Source organism: Oryzias melastigma, linkage group LG21 (assembly GCF_002922805.2).
Source record: "Oryzias melastigma strain HK-1 linkage group LG21, ASM292280v2, whole genome shotgun sequence".
In the NCBI taxonomy this organism is placed as follows: domain Eukaryota; kingdom Metazoa; phylum Chordata; class Actinopteri; order Beloniformes; family Adrianichthyidae; genus Oryzias; species Oryzias melastigma.
The window spans coordinates 11,471,404-11,486,564 of NC_050532.1; the positions used below are offsets into that span (position 1 = coordinate 11,471,404).

General features: G+C 36.9%; 3 protein-coding genes across 5 annotated transcripts in view; 1 reads left to right on the plus strand and 2 right to left on the minus strand.

Annotated features, from left to right (window-relative positions):
• The window catches only part of LOC112155345 (LIM and senescent cell antigen-like-containing domain protein 1), a 25,913-nt gene extending 22,485 nt beyond the window's left edge, over positions 1–3,428 (minus strand). Inside the window, exon 1 of one of the 3 annotated variants that reach the window (XM_036217544.1) lies at positions 3,235–3,425. In XM_036217544.1, the coding sequence (XP_036073437.1) occupies positions 3,235–3,263 (29 nt within the window). In that variant the 5' untranslated portion in view covers positions 3,264–3,425. Of the gene's footprint in view, positions 1–3,234 lie in introns of all 3 variants that reach the window. The other 2 variants (XM_024286896.2, XM_024286895.2) reach the window with 2 other exon arrangements.
• Positions 3,429–4,791: 1,363 nt separating this feature from the next.
• LOC112155041 (GRIP and coiled-coil domain-containing protein 2) overlaps positions 4,792–15,161 on the minus strand; it is a 20,001-nt gene continuing 9,631 nt past the window's right edge. Inside the window, exons 14-24 of the mRNA XM_024286414.2 lie at positions 14,509–14,671; positions 13,398–13,498; positions 13,156–13,233; positions 12,918–13,055; positions 11,887–12,008; positions 11,451–11,627; positions 11,069–11,277; positions 8,426–8,653; positions 8,188–8,327; positions 6,284–6,485; positions 4,792–6,081 (exon numbers count right to left, since the gene is read on the minus strand). Of these exons, the coding sequence (XP_024142182.1) occupies positions 6,008–6,081; positions 6,284–6,485; positions 8,188–8,327; positions 8,426–8,653; positions 11,069–11,277; positions 11,451–11,627; positions 11,887–12,008; positions 12,918–13,055; positions 13,156–13,233; positions 13,398–13,498; positions 14,509–14,671 (1,632 nt within the window). The 3' untranslated portion in view covers positions 4,792–6,007. The remainder of the gene's footprint in view (positions 6,082–6,283; positions 6,486–8,187; positions 8,328–8,425; positions 8,654–11,068; positions 11,278–11,450; positions 11,628–11,886; positions 12,009–12,917; positions 13,056–13,155; positions 13,234–13,397; positions 13,499–14,508; positions 14,672–15,161) is intronic.
• Positions 7,091–8,368, plus strand: tmem223 (transmembrane protein 223). The gene has a single exon (XM_024286415.2). It carries the CDS (start codon positions 7,262–7,264, stop codon positions 8,003–8,005), a length of 744 nt encoding a protein of 247 aa, XP_024142183.1. The 5' UTR covers positions 7,091–7,261; the 3' UTR covers positions 8,006–8,368.

The window sequence follows — 15,161 nt, forward strand, 5'->3', positions numbered from 1 at the left end:
TATTTGATTTATCTTTACAACAAAGACTTTTGCAAATGACATACAAGTGCGTGAATTTACAAAAAAAAAAGCAGTATTACTTTGCCTTATAAACAATAGGCGTATTGTGAAGAATCATAGAAAAAAATAAAGAAATCAACTTGGAACTTTATCTTCATTTTTTTATGATGACTGATTAAAGATTACATGTTAACATGATCAAATGATAAATTTTAACGAAAGGGAGAACAAGCACTGCTCATTTATTTTAGAGAAGCATCTTTATCATCAAGTTGTGAACTGAAAAGTCTAAAAGGAGCGATAGTTTAAAACACTGAATTAGCAACAGATGGGAAGTAAGGATTTGGTTTTTGAAACATGTGTTGGTTTACAAAAATAGGAAAAATGTGGTTTATATTACAAATTGGGAGGTATGGGAGTGGTGGGATCATATTGGAAATGGTTCAGTTTCCCAAAAAGAAGTAAAAACTAGAAAAGAAAATGTCATACCTGATCTCATCATTCAAAAGTAAAAACGTAATTTAATGTAAATCATTTGTTGGTGTCATAAAAATAACATTTGCATGAGGAGTTCTGTTACTTCTAGAGTAAAGAATCAGCTCGAAATTTATGTAGCTTAAAATTCTTGCATTTTACTTCAAGGTTAACTTTTTAAAGTACATTTATTCCAAAATATCTGACTTGGAAAGAACCAAAATAAATGCCAGAAATCAAAACCATTATAGAGAAAAATGTCTCAATATTTTTGTGAGGTTTTGCTAACATGCAAAAAAAAAAAAAAAAAAAAAAAAATCTAAGAAATTTAAAAAAGGAAGTTCCTTTAATTTTAGACACATTTAGTTTTTGTAAACTAAATGGAAGATTCCAGTTGCAGCTGTATACATGTATATAAGGACACAGTGGATGTTCTGTCCTGGGCTTGGCTGCAGCCTAAATGTATTATACAAGTTGATCCTATTAAAAATGGAGTCCACATGAATCGCTTTGTTGCATCAAAGTAGAACAGACACGTATGAGAAAACACCTCATGAGTCATTTCATACTAAAGAATACAGAAGTATTTCTAGTTTACAAATAAAGGATGAGACAACAAATTTGAGAATAAAAAAATGATTCATCAAAGCAGATGAAACAGTTAGCTTCTCACAAAGTAAATGCTGTGTTAAAATCAGAATATTTAGTTATTTTAGCTCATTTCATTAAAATATAACAGCTTTTCTTATTTTTGTGACAATTTTTGTCCTGATATAACACATATCACATTATCATTCATGTCATGAGCTAATGGAAAAGTAACAGAGAACAAAGCAGCAGCTCTTCCCAGCATACAAGCTACATTCACACTTTATTTCCTCCAGCTGTTTTATAAATGAAATGGATGGAAAAGTATACAGTACAAACACACTAATAATATATTTGAGCTTTTACATGCATTCATACAAATAAAAACATGGACAAAGCACTTCCAAAAATACATTTACTAAAGTTGTGAAAGAAAACAGAGCCTTTCAGTAAATAGAATAAGGAGCCACATTTCCAAACATGCATCACATGTTCAGGAAAATACTTCTGTAAGCCACCCTCATGGGAGATAACACCGTCTCACTGAATAAGCTCATGAAAACCTTAAAATACAGAAGGAAATGTGAATAATTTATCAGTAAATATGTAACTTTTTAATTGATGCAGTCGTGAAGACAAAACTGACTGATCTGATTCCACAGTATTAATTTTGGGAGGGCAAACCACACACATATATACACTGCAACATTTATTATTGATGTTACACATAATTATATTTTTTTACATTAAAAATGAGCTGAAAACTATTTTTGACCTCCACAAAAAGGACCACTTAAATTCAGAACTTACAATAGTTTTGCTTAATTGATTATCTGATTCTGCTTTATTTTGAAAAACTACCAGCTTCTCTCAGCCACATCCATTTATAGTTCACTCTTGATGCATGGAAAAATGTTTTATCAGTTAAAAAAACAACAGTTGATTACAATTGTATTCATTTTCTTAAATTCCTTCTTCGTGAATGCATCAAAAATGCATCTTAAAATAGGAAGAATTAAAATAAATATTTAAAACATAAACAGAGAATCGTCAAATCTATTACATACGTAAAACTTAATTTTTCATAATGCTAATTAATGGAAAAGTAGAATAACAAAGACCCTTTATACAACAACAGTCCTTCAAAACAAGTTTCTACAAGCTTTTCACCTGCCAAACTCCTTCACACCACAAGCATCCAGTTACAGCACACACACCTAAATCCTACATCTTCCAGCTTCACCACTTCCAAACAAGGACAAGTCTACACTGGAGGGGGAGACATTTGTCTGAGCTCCGGTTGTATCAACACAGCGTGGGATCAGATAAAAAGACATTCTAATGCAGAATAAATGCAAAGCTCCTCAGACTCTCCCTTTAAGAGCCTCTCACAGTCCAGATTACTTTATAAAAAGTCATTCCAGGCCATAATTAACTCTATGGAACACACAGTAGCAATCACACCATAGTGGTGGAGGGAAAAATCTCTTTCAGAGAGTAGACCCAAGGGAAAGAACAGTCAGGAAGTGGTTGGAAGAGCTGTGAACACTGTCCAGTGACCCACTGAGGACATTCCAAGGCAGGGAGGAGGGGGATTTGTAGAAAATAGGAGCATCATTACAGCCAATTGTCATTTTTAACCTTTTCTGGTATTGTCTCATGTCTGAGGACGTATGGACACAGAGGAAAAACCTCTAAGTCTTCTTGGGAAAGCTCTGAATCAAAATTTACCAGAACCAAAGGGGCTGAAGTGACATATTTTTCAATCCTAACTCTAATCTGATCTAATACTGTGCTTTTTAAACTTAAAATAATAGTGATTTAAAAGGACAGTGTATGCTTTTTGGCTGAAGCAGCTGTGTGATTTATTTTTTTCATACAGTAGGGGGCGCCAGCTTCAAGTTCAGCTCCAGTTAGATGAATCATTGGGATAGCTACTGTGCTCTTTAAAGCATTTTCCACTCACACAAAAACAGAAAAAACACGTTATAGTATTTCAAAAGCATAACAGAGATAAAATAAAGTTTTAAAATCCTTAAATAATGACTTTAGGGGAGTTTCCAATCAGAAAAATAGCATAGCGGTTTTTTTCTCTCTCTCTCCATCTAAAAACTGTTGACTTCTTAACTTTTAAGTTGGATTTCCTCTTCAGTGGCGTGTCTTTTGCCTTACCCGTTGGTCATTTCGGTAATGGCGAGCATCCTTCTCCACACCTTCGGACCGCAGACGATTTCTGCTCTCAGATGCGGATGTCCAGATGTTGTCCAGCCCGGGATACGGAGTGTCGGTTGTCTCCCTGCGCAGAATGGCGAACGAGGACGGCCTCGCCTCTGTCCTCGCGCCGCTCTTGCAATGATGTTTAACTTCCGCTTGGGGCCTTCAAAATAAAAGGGTTCAGCTAATTGATTTACGTTGAGTTCGTGGAGCAGCAGTGCAAGCTTCGAGAAAAAAATAGTAATTATATAATTATTTAAAAGTAAAGCAAACATTTTTGTGCACGTTGCAAATCGAACAGAAACAGAGGTCATAAGTATAGCCATTTCTATACATTTTTTCAGTTTCTCTTTTAAGTACACTTTTATTCTCTGACTATAGCCACGCAGTGTTCAAACTTACTCTTTAATGTCTTAAGTTTAAACCCTCCTCAAATCATAAAAGTGCATTATTTTACCATCGATATAATTAATTTCAACACCAATTATTGCTTATCCAATAATAATAGAAAAAAAAAAAACTTTTAGATTCTCTAGGTTTAACTACATATTCACATTTGCACACGTACCAAATACCAATACCAACATTTTTCATAATGTCAAAGATACTAAATGTTGTTAGAAACATTAAGTTGTAGGCCTAGTAGTTTATTTGCAAACAACAAAATGTAAACACCTTAAGGGAACAGAAAATTATGGGAGGTATTCTGTTTTGTTTTTAACATAATGAAGCACTGCAATCCATCTAGATTTTCTTTATTTAAGGTCAAACTGAAACAATTGGAGGAGCTGTACTTTATTTTGAAAGTCACCGGATGCCGGAATATCGTTTTGTTTGTGAAAGTTTTCATCCAGTGCGTGAGGTTTATCCGTATTAGTATTTTTGCTGTTTTTTACAGACAGGAAACAGTCTGACCCATCAAGTTCTATGCAGGAGCGTCAGATTCTGCTTTTGTACCAACAAGAAGTCATTCATGTGGCTATACAGCTTCTGCCTGCTGTTGGTGCATCATTCTATCTAGACTTTCTGTTGCTCCAGAGAAAGTGATTTCCCTCCTTTCTTTTACTTTTTGATAGAAACATAGCACTAAGATAATGCACTGTGCAAAACATTCACCTTTAAATGTTTTCCATTCAAGTTTCAAACACACTCCAACTCCTGCTCTGCAAAAGTCATCAAAATACTTGAATTTGAAATGGAAAAAGAACTATTTAGATGCACCGCAAAGTCAGAGTGGTTCCATTGCACATCATTCAAGAAATAATAGTCTGTTTACCTTTGCAACCAACTGAGTACAGTAGTCATTTTTTGTGGTTTCCTCTCCGGACTACGTCACTCTACCAGAAGAGCAGTTCTGCCCTTAAAAGGAAAGCCCCCACTCTTTTCTCCCTCCTTCAGGCAGGATGAGGACATCCAGTCCCTCTGTACTGTGATCACCAGCACCGATTTGAACATATTCAACAACATATTTTAGGACTATTTCAAACAATAAAAAAGGAAGACCAGATACAAATCTCACAGATTTTCTATTAGATCTTGCATTTAATTAGTAATCAACTCTTCCAAGCTTACAGAACCCACCATGAAAATAAAAACTTGGATTAAAAGAAGAGAAGAATATACATTCATTGTGATGAATGAATCTCACAAGACTGCCAGTGGCATAACTTGTGGAATGTGCTTTCAGAATATATTTACATGCATGTTTATTTCCCCACCTACCACTACAAGACTGAAGCTCAAATTCATTTATGATATTAAGGAGTTTAATAATGAGGTTTGACTTGGATTCTTGGTCAAAGAAAGGCACCAAAGCATTGTCAGATGCCACCGTGAGCGCCATCCTCCATTTACTGATATTTCAGAAAGAACAAATAACATCCCAAACCAAACATTGATACATGTTATAGATGAAAACTCATCCTTTGAATGATTTCTTTACCTTTAAACCCCCCAAGAAGGTGAATTATCATAAATATATGACATATTTGAAATGAAAGAAAGTCAATCTGCTGATAAAGACATATTACAATACAGTTCAACTCCAAACTATTTCACACTTCCTTATGTAAATATGATCAAAAACCATGCAGCTTTTAAAACTTTATCTGAATCTTTCAGGCAAAAGCTGTACAGATTAAAGAGACGCTTTGCTTAAACAAACTATGATCACATGTAATGTAAGGAATGGAGAGGAAGAAAACGTCTCCTCATAAAGCACAGACACAAATTTTAACAGTAATGTCTAGCCTTGAAAGTGACTCAAGAGCTATGAGATGCCCACTGATCGAGCACAAAGCGCCCTTAGTGAATGGATCTGCACAAAAACTCATCAGGCATTTGACAAATAAATTCAAGTAATAGTTTTCATAAATGTCCCAGAATAATCTCTTCATATATCCATTAATTGTGGATTATAGCTACAGCAACAAGTTTAATTTGTTATATTCTCTGAAATGCCCTTAACTGAAAAGAAGATTTTACAATAAGATGTGGCCATATAAATAAACATAAATATCAATACACCTAAACCTTGGACCTATCAACGCAAGTTAAATAATTTTGGTCTTAATAATCTCCACCAGGCTCTTAAATACATTCCTTGGTCCCAGATATATAATAGATTGACCACATCAACTATGGGGTCAATGTTTCACAACATAATCTCACAGGAAATGGCTCAGTAAATGTCGCTCCCAGTCCTTTGAGTCAGTTTGGTTAGGCTTCAGTTTTAACGGATTCCAGACCAGCTGTGGAGGTACGAACCCCACCCCGAACCCCGAGAACCACTTCTTTCCTCTTCACCTGCACACAAAGGAGGGAAACACATGTTATTAAATAATCTGATGCAGTGATATTTTCTCAAAGATCTGATGAGCTACAAGATTGTTGTGTTGGAACATTAAAATGTAAAAGAAAATCTAAAATAATATTTAAAAATTGTGGTAAAGCCTTAACCAAAAGCTAATTTTGTGTAAAGTGCATAGGCTGTTCAGAAACTACTCACCCTGTGCAATGGCAGCCAGTTTGCTCTTCTCCTCTGGACTAAGCTGCAGCATTGTGTGAATGACAGGCAGCAGGGCCTGCCTCTCACTCCCAGAACGGAGAAAGATGAACTGCAGCAAGACGTTCTTCAGATACTCAAGGTTGGCAACACTTTTCTCCCTCTCCTGGTTCCTCTCAAGACGTCGCATTTCACTCTTCAACAGCTGGTAGGAAGAAAGACATAAAAAAAAAAAAAAAACACTGAAACAAAATACCAATGAAGATGTGAAGATTCTACATGTAAGGTTCCAGCATGTTTTTTTTTTTACAATAAAAACACACTTAAGGCAAAAGATGGAAGGAAAAAAAAAAAATTCTTATCTATTTCCCCAAGAAGCGAAAATTCCAGAAATTAACAAATGTAGTATAAATGCAGGTTTTACTTTTAGTACACAACAAAAACATATAAAAAAGCAATTGATGTGAGACAAATATTAAACTCTTAAAACATTTGCTCTCCAGTTTTCATTAGACATTTCTGAGATTATTTGAAAGTTATATATTTTTTTTTAAGCTGAACACTTTGGAAAAATAACATTGATTTAAAAAAGCATAAATATAAATCTAGTTATAGAACTGAATGCACTGTGTGAAAAAAAATAGTGTTTTTTACATCTTCAGATTTTTTTATTATAAATAATTAAACAAAAAATGAACTTATTTTTTATAGCTATAAACACCCTTTTAAATAATTTAACGTTCTCTTAAAATAAATAAATTAATTAATTTAAAAAATAATTTCCATAACAAATCGCGAGATTTAGCAAAACCCCGTCTGACCCTTTACGTCACTTGACCCAAAATGGCCGCGCTCTCCGGGCTTTCACTTGTTTTTCCCGGGATAGAAAACTGAATTTAAAACGCGAGGAAAGGTAGTTTTTTTATTTGAGACATTTAAAACTGTGGTTACGTTTGTTCGAAGCAATACTTTTATCTAGCCATGGGGTTCGAACGAATTTTGAGCGGAGTTTTCAAATTTCCACCGTGTCGAAATGTGTGGATGTCCGCTTCAATTGGTAGCGGTGGTTCCGCTCCACTCACTATATCTGGATTACACAGCGGGAAACTTTTCAACACAGGCCGACAACTGCAAGCTCGTCGCAGCCTTTCCACCTCCGCCCAACCATCCAAAGATGTCACCTTGTTCGAGCACGACAGAACCCGCTTCTTCCGGCTTCTCGCTGTCTTCTGTGGCGGACAGTTTGTCTTCTGGACCTATCTGGCTCAGTTCGCTTTTACTGGACTAAGAGACACGGGGGGAGAAAAGGCGAAGCAAAACACCAAACTGGCCACTACGACGGGTCTAGCCGGCATGTGGAGCTTTGAAATGAACTTGGGTTCGAACGCCTGGAGGTACGGCTTCACCCTGGGATGCCTGACGATAGGAGGAGGGATCGTCGGCCTCGGGGCTCTGTTCTGCCGGCGCTCTGTTTTTAAGGTGATTCTACACGAAGGTGGAAAGATGGTGACAGTTTGGACGCAGTCGCCTTTGGGCCCAGGCCAAGGCAGGAGGATTACTGTGCCACTGTCCCAGGTGGCCTGTCACGCCCACAGACAGGAGTCCACATCCTTCATTCCCCTGAGAGTCAAGGGACACAAATTCTACTTTCTGCTGGATAAAGAGGGGGCAATGAAGAACGCCAGGCTGTTTGACGTCACTGTGGGCGCATACAGGCCAATTTAAAAGAGGGTGCCAGACAAGCTGCTTTTTTTTGAGTCATTGTGTTTGGTTTTTAATTAAAGTAAAACATGACCCAATGTTTTCAAATTTCTCTTTTTTATGATAATAAAAAAATATGCTAAATGGTAACATCAATACTAATGTCTACTGTAAATGTAAAAAAGGTAATTTATACTCATACATACAGTGATCTGCTCCATGAGGATAGCATTGGTGGCCTCAGTTTCGTGCAGCAGGCTGTTCATGTGCTCCATGCTGCGCGTGGCTGTGTTCAGCTTTTCAGATAGCTCCTCTTTGGTTGGCTCCACTGTCCACACAAATGGTTCTAGATGGTCCAATCAAGGTGACATGAGATTTAATAAAATAAGGTTTGACAAAAATAAAATGTGGAATCATTGCTGTGATGTTTGCCTTCAAACACACCTTGTTTAGGATCAGGTGATGTAAGTAGCTGCTCCAGAGAGGGCAGTGAGGTTTGTGCTGGAGAGGATTTTTCAGTCTCCGTGGTTTCCATGCCCTCCCCTTCCTCCCTGGCCATCGACTGAAGGTCACCAATAGCCACCATCCCCATCCCGGTTTGGATTTGGTCTCCATTTCTGCGCTGAAGGTCTGTCCCCAGGGTCTTGCGACTGGACTGGACCAACAATGAACCTAACGAGCAAATACTTGTGTTACTGCAGCATAAACAATAAAAGCAATTTTAAATTTGGCTTCAACATAAGAAATAAAAAGATAAGCGTTTGGTGAAGAACTAAAGAACCTCCTTGACTACTGCTTTTTTTTTTTTGGTTTTGAAAGAACAAAACTAAATAAATTGCACAGAAATAAAACAAATCTTTTTAAAAGTCTCTTTTATAGTTTAGGTGGTGTGCACAGGCTAAAACCACAAATACAGCTTTCTACATCACTGGTGTGAGGACATGAGAGAACTTGGAGGAAAGGATAAAACACTTGAGAGTGGGTGGACAGCAGATGATTGTGATTCATGGACTGAGGTCAGCAGAGGCCAAACCTGAGCAATCACACCTCCCTACTTCCAGTCCAGCTGCTTTATCATCTCAGTAAGAGGAACAAGTTCTGTGGCTCACACTCACCATCCTTCTTACATACTGAAACGTTTTCTTAAATATATATTGTCAAAAGGAGAAGTGACTCAAAACGATTTTCACTTTGACAAATATAGTTACAAGAAATGTAGAAAAGATCTGTTCTCTGTAATGAGGAATGATCCAAATGTCTGCCCTACAGGAGACACTAAAGAAATAATTGATTTTTTTTAGGTTTAGAGAATATAGATACTTATTGTTATTGGTGTCACTTAAAATATGTGTGATTTATTTTTATGACTTAGATCTCTGCCTCAAAAAAGAGAAGTCTGTCCCATGGAATTTAACAGTACCCCTCTGAACCAGTAGAGGGCCTTGTTGAGACAGCAACAAACAAGAGACTTGCATTATAACAAAACATTTACCCAAAATAGCTTAAAGAAGACAGAGTATGTCAGATAATAGTAATCCAAGTGCTGCCTCTTTTAAAAGTAATAGTGTACATGTCACAAGACAATAAAACCTTTGTTGTTTTGACCAGACCTACGATTAGTTAGAAACGCCAAGAAGTGACATATGGTCATGAGATTAATAAATGTGTAAAAGGAAAAAAAATAGGTATGGGAATTGTGCATGAAAAAGTACATCATCATCTTCTGAGGAAACTGAGAAGCACCCAGGTGCTGTTAATTAGATGCATGTGATTAATTAATCAGCTACAGGTGTGCAGACCTCGAGAAAAGAAGTTTTGGCAGCTTGATGGTCTGGAACGTTCAGCTGTGATAGACAAAGAGTTTATGAAGACCTATGACGCAAATTAATACGAGTCCAGACTTTGTTATAGTCAAGATAATAAGATTAGAGTTAGCATTTTTTCTTCTCATTTGGTTTTAGAATAATTTAAAGGCCCACTCCAATAATTTGAGCCACTTTGAAAGCATTCCTAGTGTTTTTATTTTTATTTTTAATTAAGATTATGCCTTTTTTTTAGCCAAAAATAAACAAAAACTGTCATTTTCTGGGACATAGTTTCTGCAGAACAGCACTAGTTCATCAGAGGTGAACCTCTGGGGTGTGGGATTGCTGGCACGGAGCAACCCCGCCCCCATTCTCCATGCTCTCTATTCACACCCTCTCCTACTAGCTTACAGCCCCTCACACTCCCGCTATAAAGCCGTACAGTTTAGAGCCAGATTCCAGCTCAGATGAAGAAAATTAAGATGTTCATGGATCTTTTTGTCTACAAGTGGATGTATCAGAATGGAGTCAAACAGGGAGCTTGTGGCCCGCCCAGCACGTTTTCTACGTTACAAATACAATTTTTTAAAATTTAATATTTTAGATTTAATTGTTTGAATAAAGAAATACACAGAAATGCTATTAAAGCTTAATTTTCTTTAAAAATGTCCCCCATAATCAGAAAAATAACACAAGAACATGTTAAAAACACCCAAAGCACAATTTCCATCTTCAAAAATTACATCTGATTCATAACTGGTTAAGCACTTTTATCAATAATCTACTGGTACATTTTTGTAGCCGAAAGTTGACTGAAACAGTAGTGAAATGGCTCAAATATTTTGTAAATAAATATTAACACTGGCTCATTTTATTGGGCTGTTCATGGTGTACGTGTCGTGTGTGTGTGACACTAATGATGAGTCTCTCCAGATGCCACAGTGAGCTCTGTGCCACACTTTGAGGCGGGAACAGGACTGAGGAGTCTTGCTAACAGCTGGCCACATTGAAGTGGCAGAACACACACATACACACACTTGCCTTTCCTAGTCATTACTGAGCAATATTTGCTGTTTGACTCCAGAGGGCAGCTGTGTGGGAGGTGATGAATGGGCTCTTGGTGTTGATAAACACACTGATGCACCCCCTAAAACCCTATTCTCTCTCAGTCTACAATGATTTCTTTCACCAAACAGAAAAAAAAAAATTAAAAAACTTGCTTAAAAAGCTTAAACAGACAATTTTTTGCTAAATTTAAGTTTTAGTTCTTGAGAAAGCTTACTGTTCTGGCTCTGCAGGGTGAAGAGTTGCTCCTCGACGCGTGTCAGCTGTCTCTGCAGGGTCTCCACAGTGGCCCGGTGGTCGTCCTGCAGCTTCCTCAGCTGGTCCCTGTAAGTCTGCCGCTGGGTTTCAACCTGGGACGAGAGGTCGGCCTGAGCCTGGGACAGATCTGACCGCAGAGACACATTCTCTGACTGCAAAGACAAAAGCCTGTACAGAACACAAGAGAAGGGGAGTTTAGAGACTGCGCACTTTGTGGAGTCAGACAGCAAAACAGGAGGGGGAAAACATGTATTTGCCAGGTTAAACCAGGTTTTGGCAACACATTTCTAGTGAAACAAAGAAAACTATCACATAAAACCAAAACATTCAGGTGAGTTTACCTCTCACGGAGTTCAGCCTCCTTGCTAACATTTTCCTGGAGGATTTTGTTGTGCCTCTCCAGGAGAGTGTCATGCTCGGTCTGGAGCTGCTGCAGCTCTGCCGTGCTGCTCTGCAGGCTCTGCTGGCTCTCCGACAGTCTGATCCTCAGCTGCTCTATCTGAGAGGTCAACTGCTCCCTGAAAGAGACGCCAAACGCTCAAATCAATCCCGTTTAGGATGACACCATTTTAAACACAACAAATATATTTTTAGCATTATAGTACAACTTTTTACATTACTAAAAACTTGTTTGATTGAGTCTAACTGATAACACAAATTTATTTCTAATATTGGTTTTGTTTCTGTACAACTTTTAAAAAGTGGTCTGACTTTTTGAAGTTTGGAGGATTTGTTTTTCAGTATTTTGTGCTTGAGGTCGGTCGGGGTGAGTCTCACCTCTCCAGTTTAAAAGCGTCTCCTTCACTCTGAGCGCTGGCTTTGTTCTTCTGCTGCTTGAGAACATTGTGGACTCGCACTTTATAACTCTCAAACTCAGTTGTTGTTTCCAAAAGCTCAGCCTGGACACACAAATCAAACATTAAATGACATTGAAGGATTCCAAGGAGTCACATTTGCAATTATTTTCAAAGTGTTTTCAGGTAAGGTTTCTCTTTGGACAATCACAGATCTTTTTCCTTACAGTCGGTTCTTTCTTTATACAAGAACATCTTTGGTTTGTTACTTCACTAATCACTGATAAAAGATTCTTAAAGCATCAAAAATGTACATAAATCCAAAGATGAGTGAAGTGCTTTAAATACATTTGAGGAGTACAACATTTTCTGTCCCTCTAAAAGGACACAGCTCACCATCCTGACTTGTTTTGTTTAGTAAAAATCCTTACTGATGAAAAAATATTTTAATGGTTTCATTGCTTTTAACTTGTCAAACAGGAAATTATAAATAAAGTTTCAGTCATAAAATAGTTTAAATCGCTGCTATTCACGTCTGAAAAACTTATCAAACGTTCTATCAAAAGACTGTATGTTTGGTAGGAAGTATCATCTTTGACGTTTTCTTATAATTGCTATACCTTTATTAAAAAATATATATATATATATATTAAACTAATAATAGTAAAAGCTCCAAGTGAAGAAAACAGGTACTATACGCCAAAGTCAGTAAAGCTGTTAGTTATGAAAGCAGCATATTAGCAGCTGTCACCTTAGGAGCAATGACAAAGGTAATTCTAGAACACTGATGAATGGATAGAGATTTGAAAATAAATCAAGAATAATTGAGAGATTAATAATAAAAACAGTCATTAGTCACAGCCTCATTTATCAGTGCTCTCTAATGAGCAGAGCTGGTGCAGGTTTCCAGTGAAACGGATCTCCAACAATGAACTACTGTTGAAAAAAAGAGTAAGAAATACACCTTGCACTCATCAGTTATAATATACATGCAGATAATTTGAGCGTTTGGACCTTGGCGGCGTCTCTGTCCTGCTGCAGACTGTGTATGCGCTGCTGCAAGGAGTTGCTGGTTCTTTGCTGCTGCTCCAGCGCTGACCTCAGCTGCTCCTGCAGGTGATGGCGCTCGGCGGTCAGCTCAGAAATCTCAATCTGGTGAGACAAAAAAATTATTCTTATTCATGTTTTGTAAATAAGTTTTAATTTTTCAAATGATTTATTTTGATGAGAAGAAGGGAAGGGATTCTGAAACCTTTGAGCTTTCAAAGTGTTGCTGGTTGGCCTCCAGTTCTCCTTTCAGAGACGCCTGCTGCATCATGAGGGAGCTTTCCTGCACATGTGAGCACACAGACTCTTGAAGTGAAAATTAAAATAATATAAAAAACTCTCTAAAGAATTGCCATCAACACACTTGTGTATTCACATAAACTGCTAACACTGATCGAAATGTTAGCCTAGCACAGAAAAAAAGGTCGTCCTTAAAGACACACAAACCTGTTTCTTGGCGTCAGCCAAGTCTTTCTTAGTTTTCACCAGCAGCTGTTTCATCTTAGAGCACTTCTCTTCTTCATTATCCACCTGGGATTTTAGAGTCTCTGGAGACACATAAATGTATAAATGTGCAGTCATGACAAACACAAGATACATTTACATTTTCAGAATTGACTGCACAGAAATCTTGTTAAAAATGCTGATATTTTAACTCTCTGTAAAATGGTTCAAAGCAAATTATAAGGTTATGATCTTAAACTCCTACTAACTTTCCTTAACTGGCACCAGAACCCCAAAATCTCATTTACATCTTTTTATGCTACTTCTTCTGTGTTGCATAATTCAAGCTTAAACAATCAACAAGTGGCTTCAAATTTTCTATCAAATAACTTAGTATGCGCGCAGTTTTGTGTCTAAATGATGACCCTCCCACTACCGTGCTTCCTAGGTATCAGTCCTAACACCTTTTAAAAATCCATTTTGTTTTTACCCAACAAATTACTAAATACTAAGACCAATTATCTTCACTTTATTATGGTTTTGTCCAAAAGATAAGTTCTAAAGATGATTTTAATGTTAATCAGTATATGAAATCATGAAGTTTTATCCCTAAAACTTTACATTTTGGTTGCCATTTATGACATTGTTGTCCCAAAACTATGTATTTTGTTTGCAATATGATGGCACAACAATCCCTCCATAATTAATCATCAATATTCCAAGTGATGATTTTTTTTTCTTGTCAAATTAACAATTTTCTGATTACAGCACAATTTGTGGTTGGAGTCAATTTATGGAAAACTAGAAGTTTTGGTAAAATGTTCAGCTATTTTAATGTTCCTAAACAGTTCTTAAACATGCATATTCAATAGAACCTAAATTATTTAGCAACAAATTTAAAGTATTGGAACAGAGTAACTGTTAACAAATGTAAAATGTAACTGAAGTGCTGAGCTTGAAGACTGCATTACACAGGGATCCAAAAACACATTAATTAAAGCTGGCACGTTTTATTAATACCAGCACAAAACAATATAAACATTTCATAGAATTACTATTTTTTTTTGCAAAAAATGAACATTTAAAGAAACTAAAATAATAAAGTGATCCAAACCTATTTCTTTCTTGAATGCCTCCTGCTTCTGGGTGAGAGTGTTAATCTGGGTCTTTAAGTCTTTAACGTGCTCGTCTTTGTCGGCAAGTTTGCCATTTAATTCCTTCACCAGACGCTCATAATCAGCCATCTCCATGTCCATCAGGGAGTTCTGCTGGGCCTCCTGTGAGAACATTCAACATTATGTCCAAAAACAGAAACTCCAGTCACAGAGAAATAGTCATGCCCTCACGTTCGCTTTCATTGGTTTTTATCATAATATCTTTCAGTAAAACAAATTATTTATACATTTAGTGTTTATTTTTTGTTAAATGTGGCTGATGTTTTTCTGAGGATTCTCCAGGACTTTTGTCCATTCTCGGTCTACAATTAATGACTCCTGTAACTCGGCAACATCAAAGGAAGTGTAAAAGTCTATTTAATAAAGCAGCTGCAGTAAACATATGCATTCAATAAAACAGCAGAAATAGAGAAGATGTGGCAACTGTATGGATTCAAAGGAAAGCATTGCTTACATGTGTGGACTAAGGTACGGTGGCCCTGAAGTCCAAATCACAACACAAAAGCATACAGTTACAAATGAAAAACAAAACTAAGTTTTACTTAATCTCACCCCCTTTTTTGACCTGGAAAAATAATGCAAGTGTAAAATA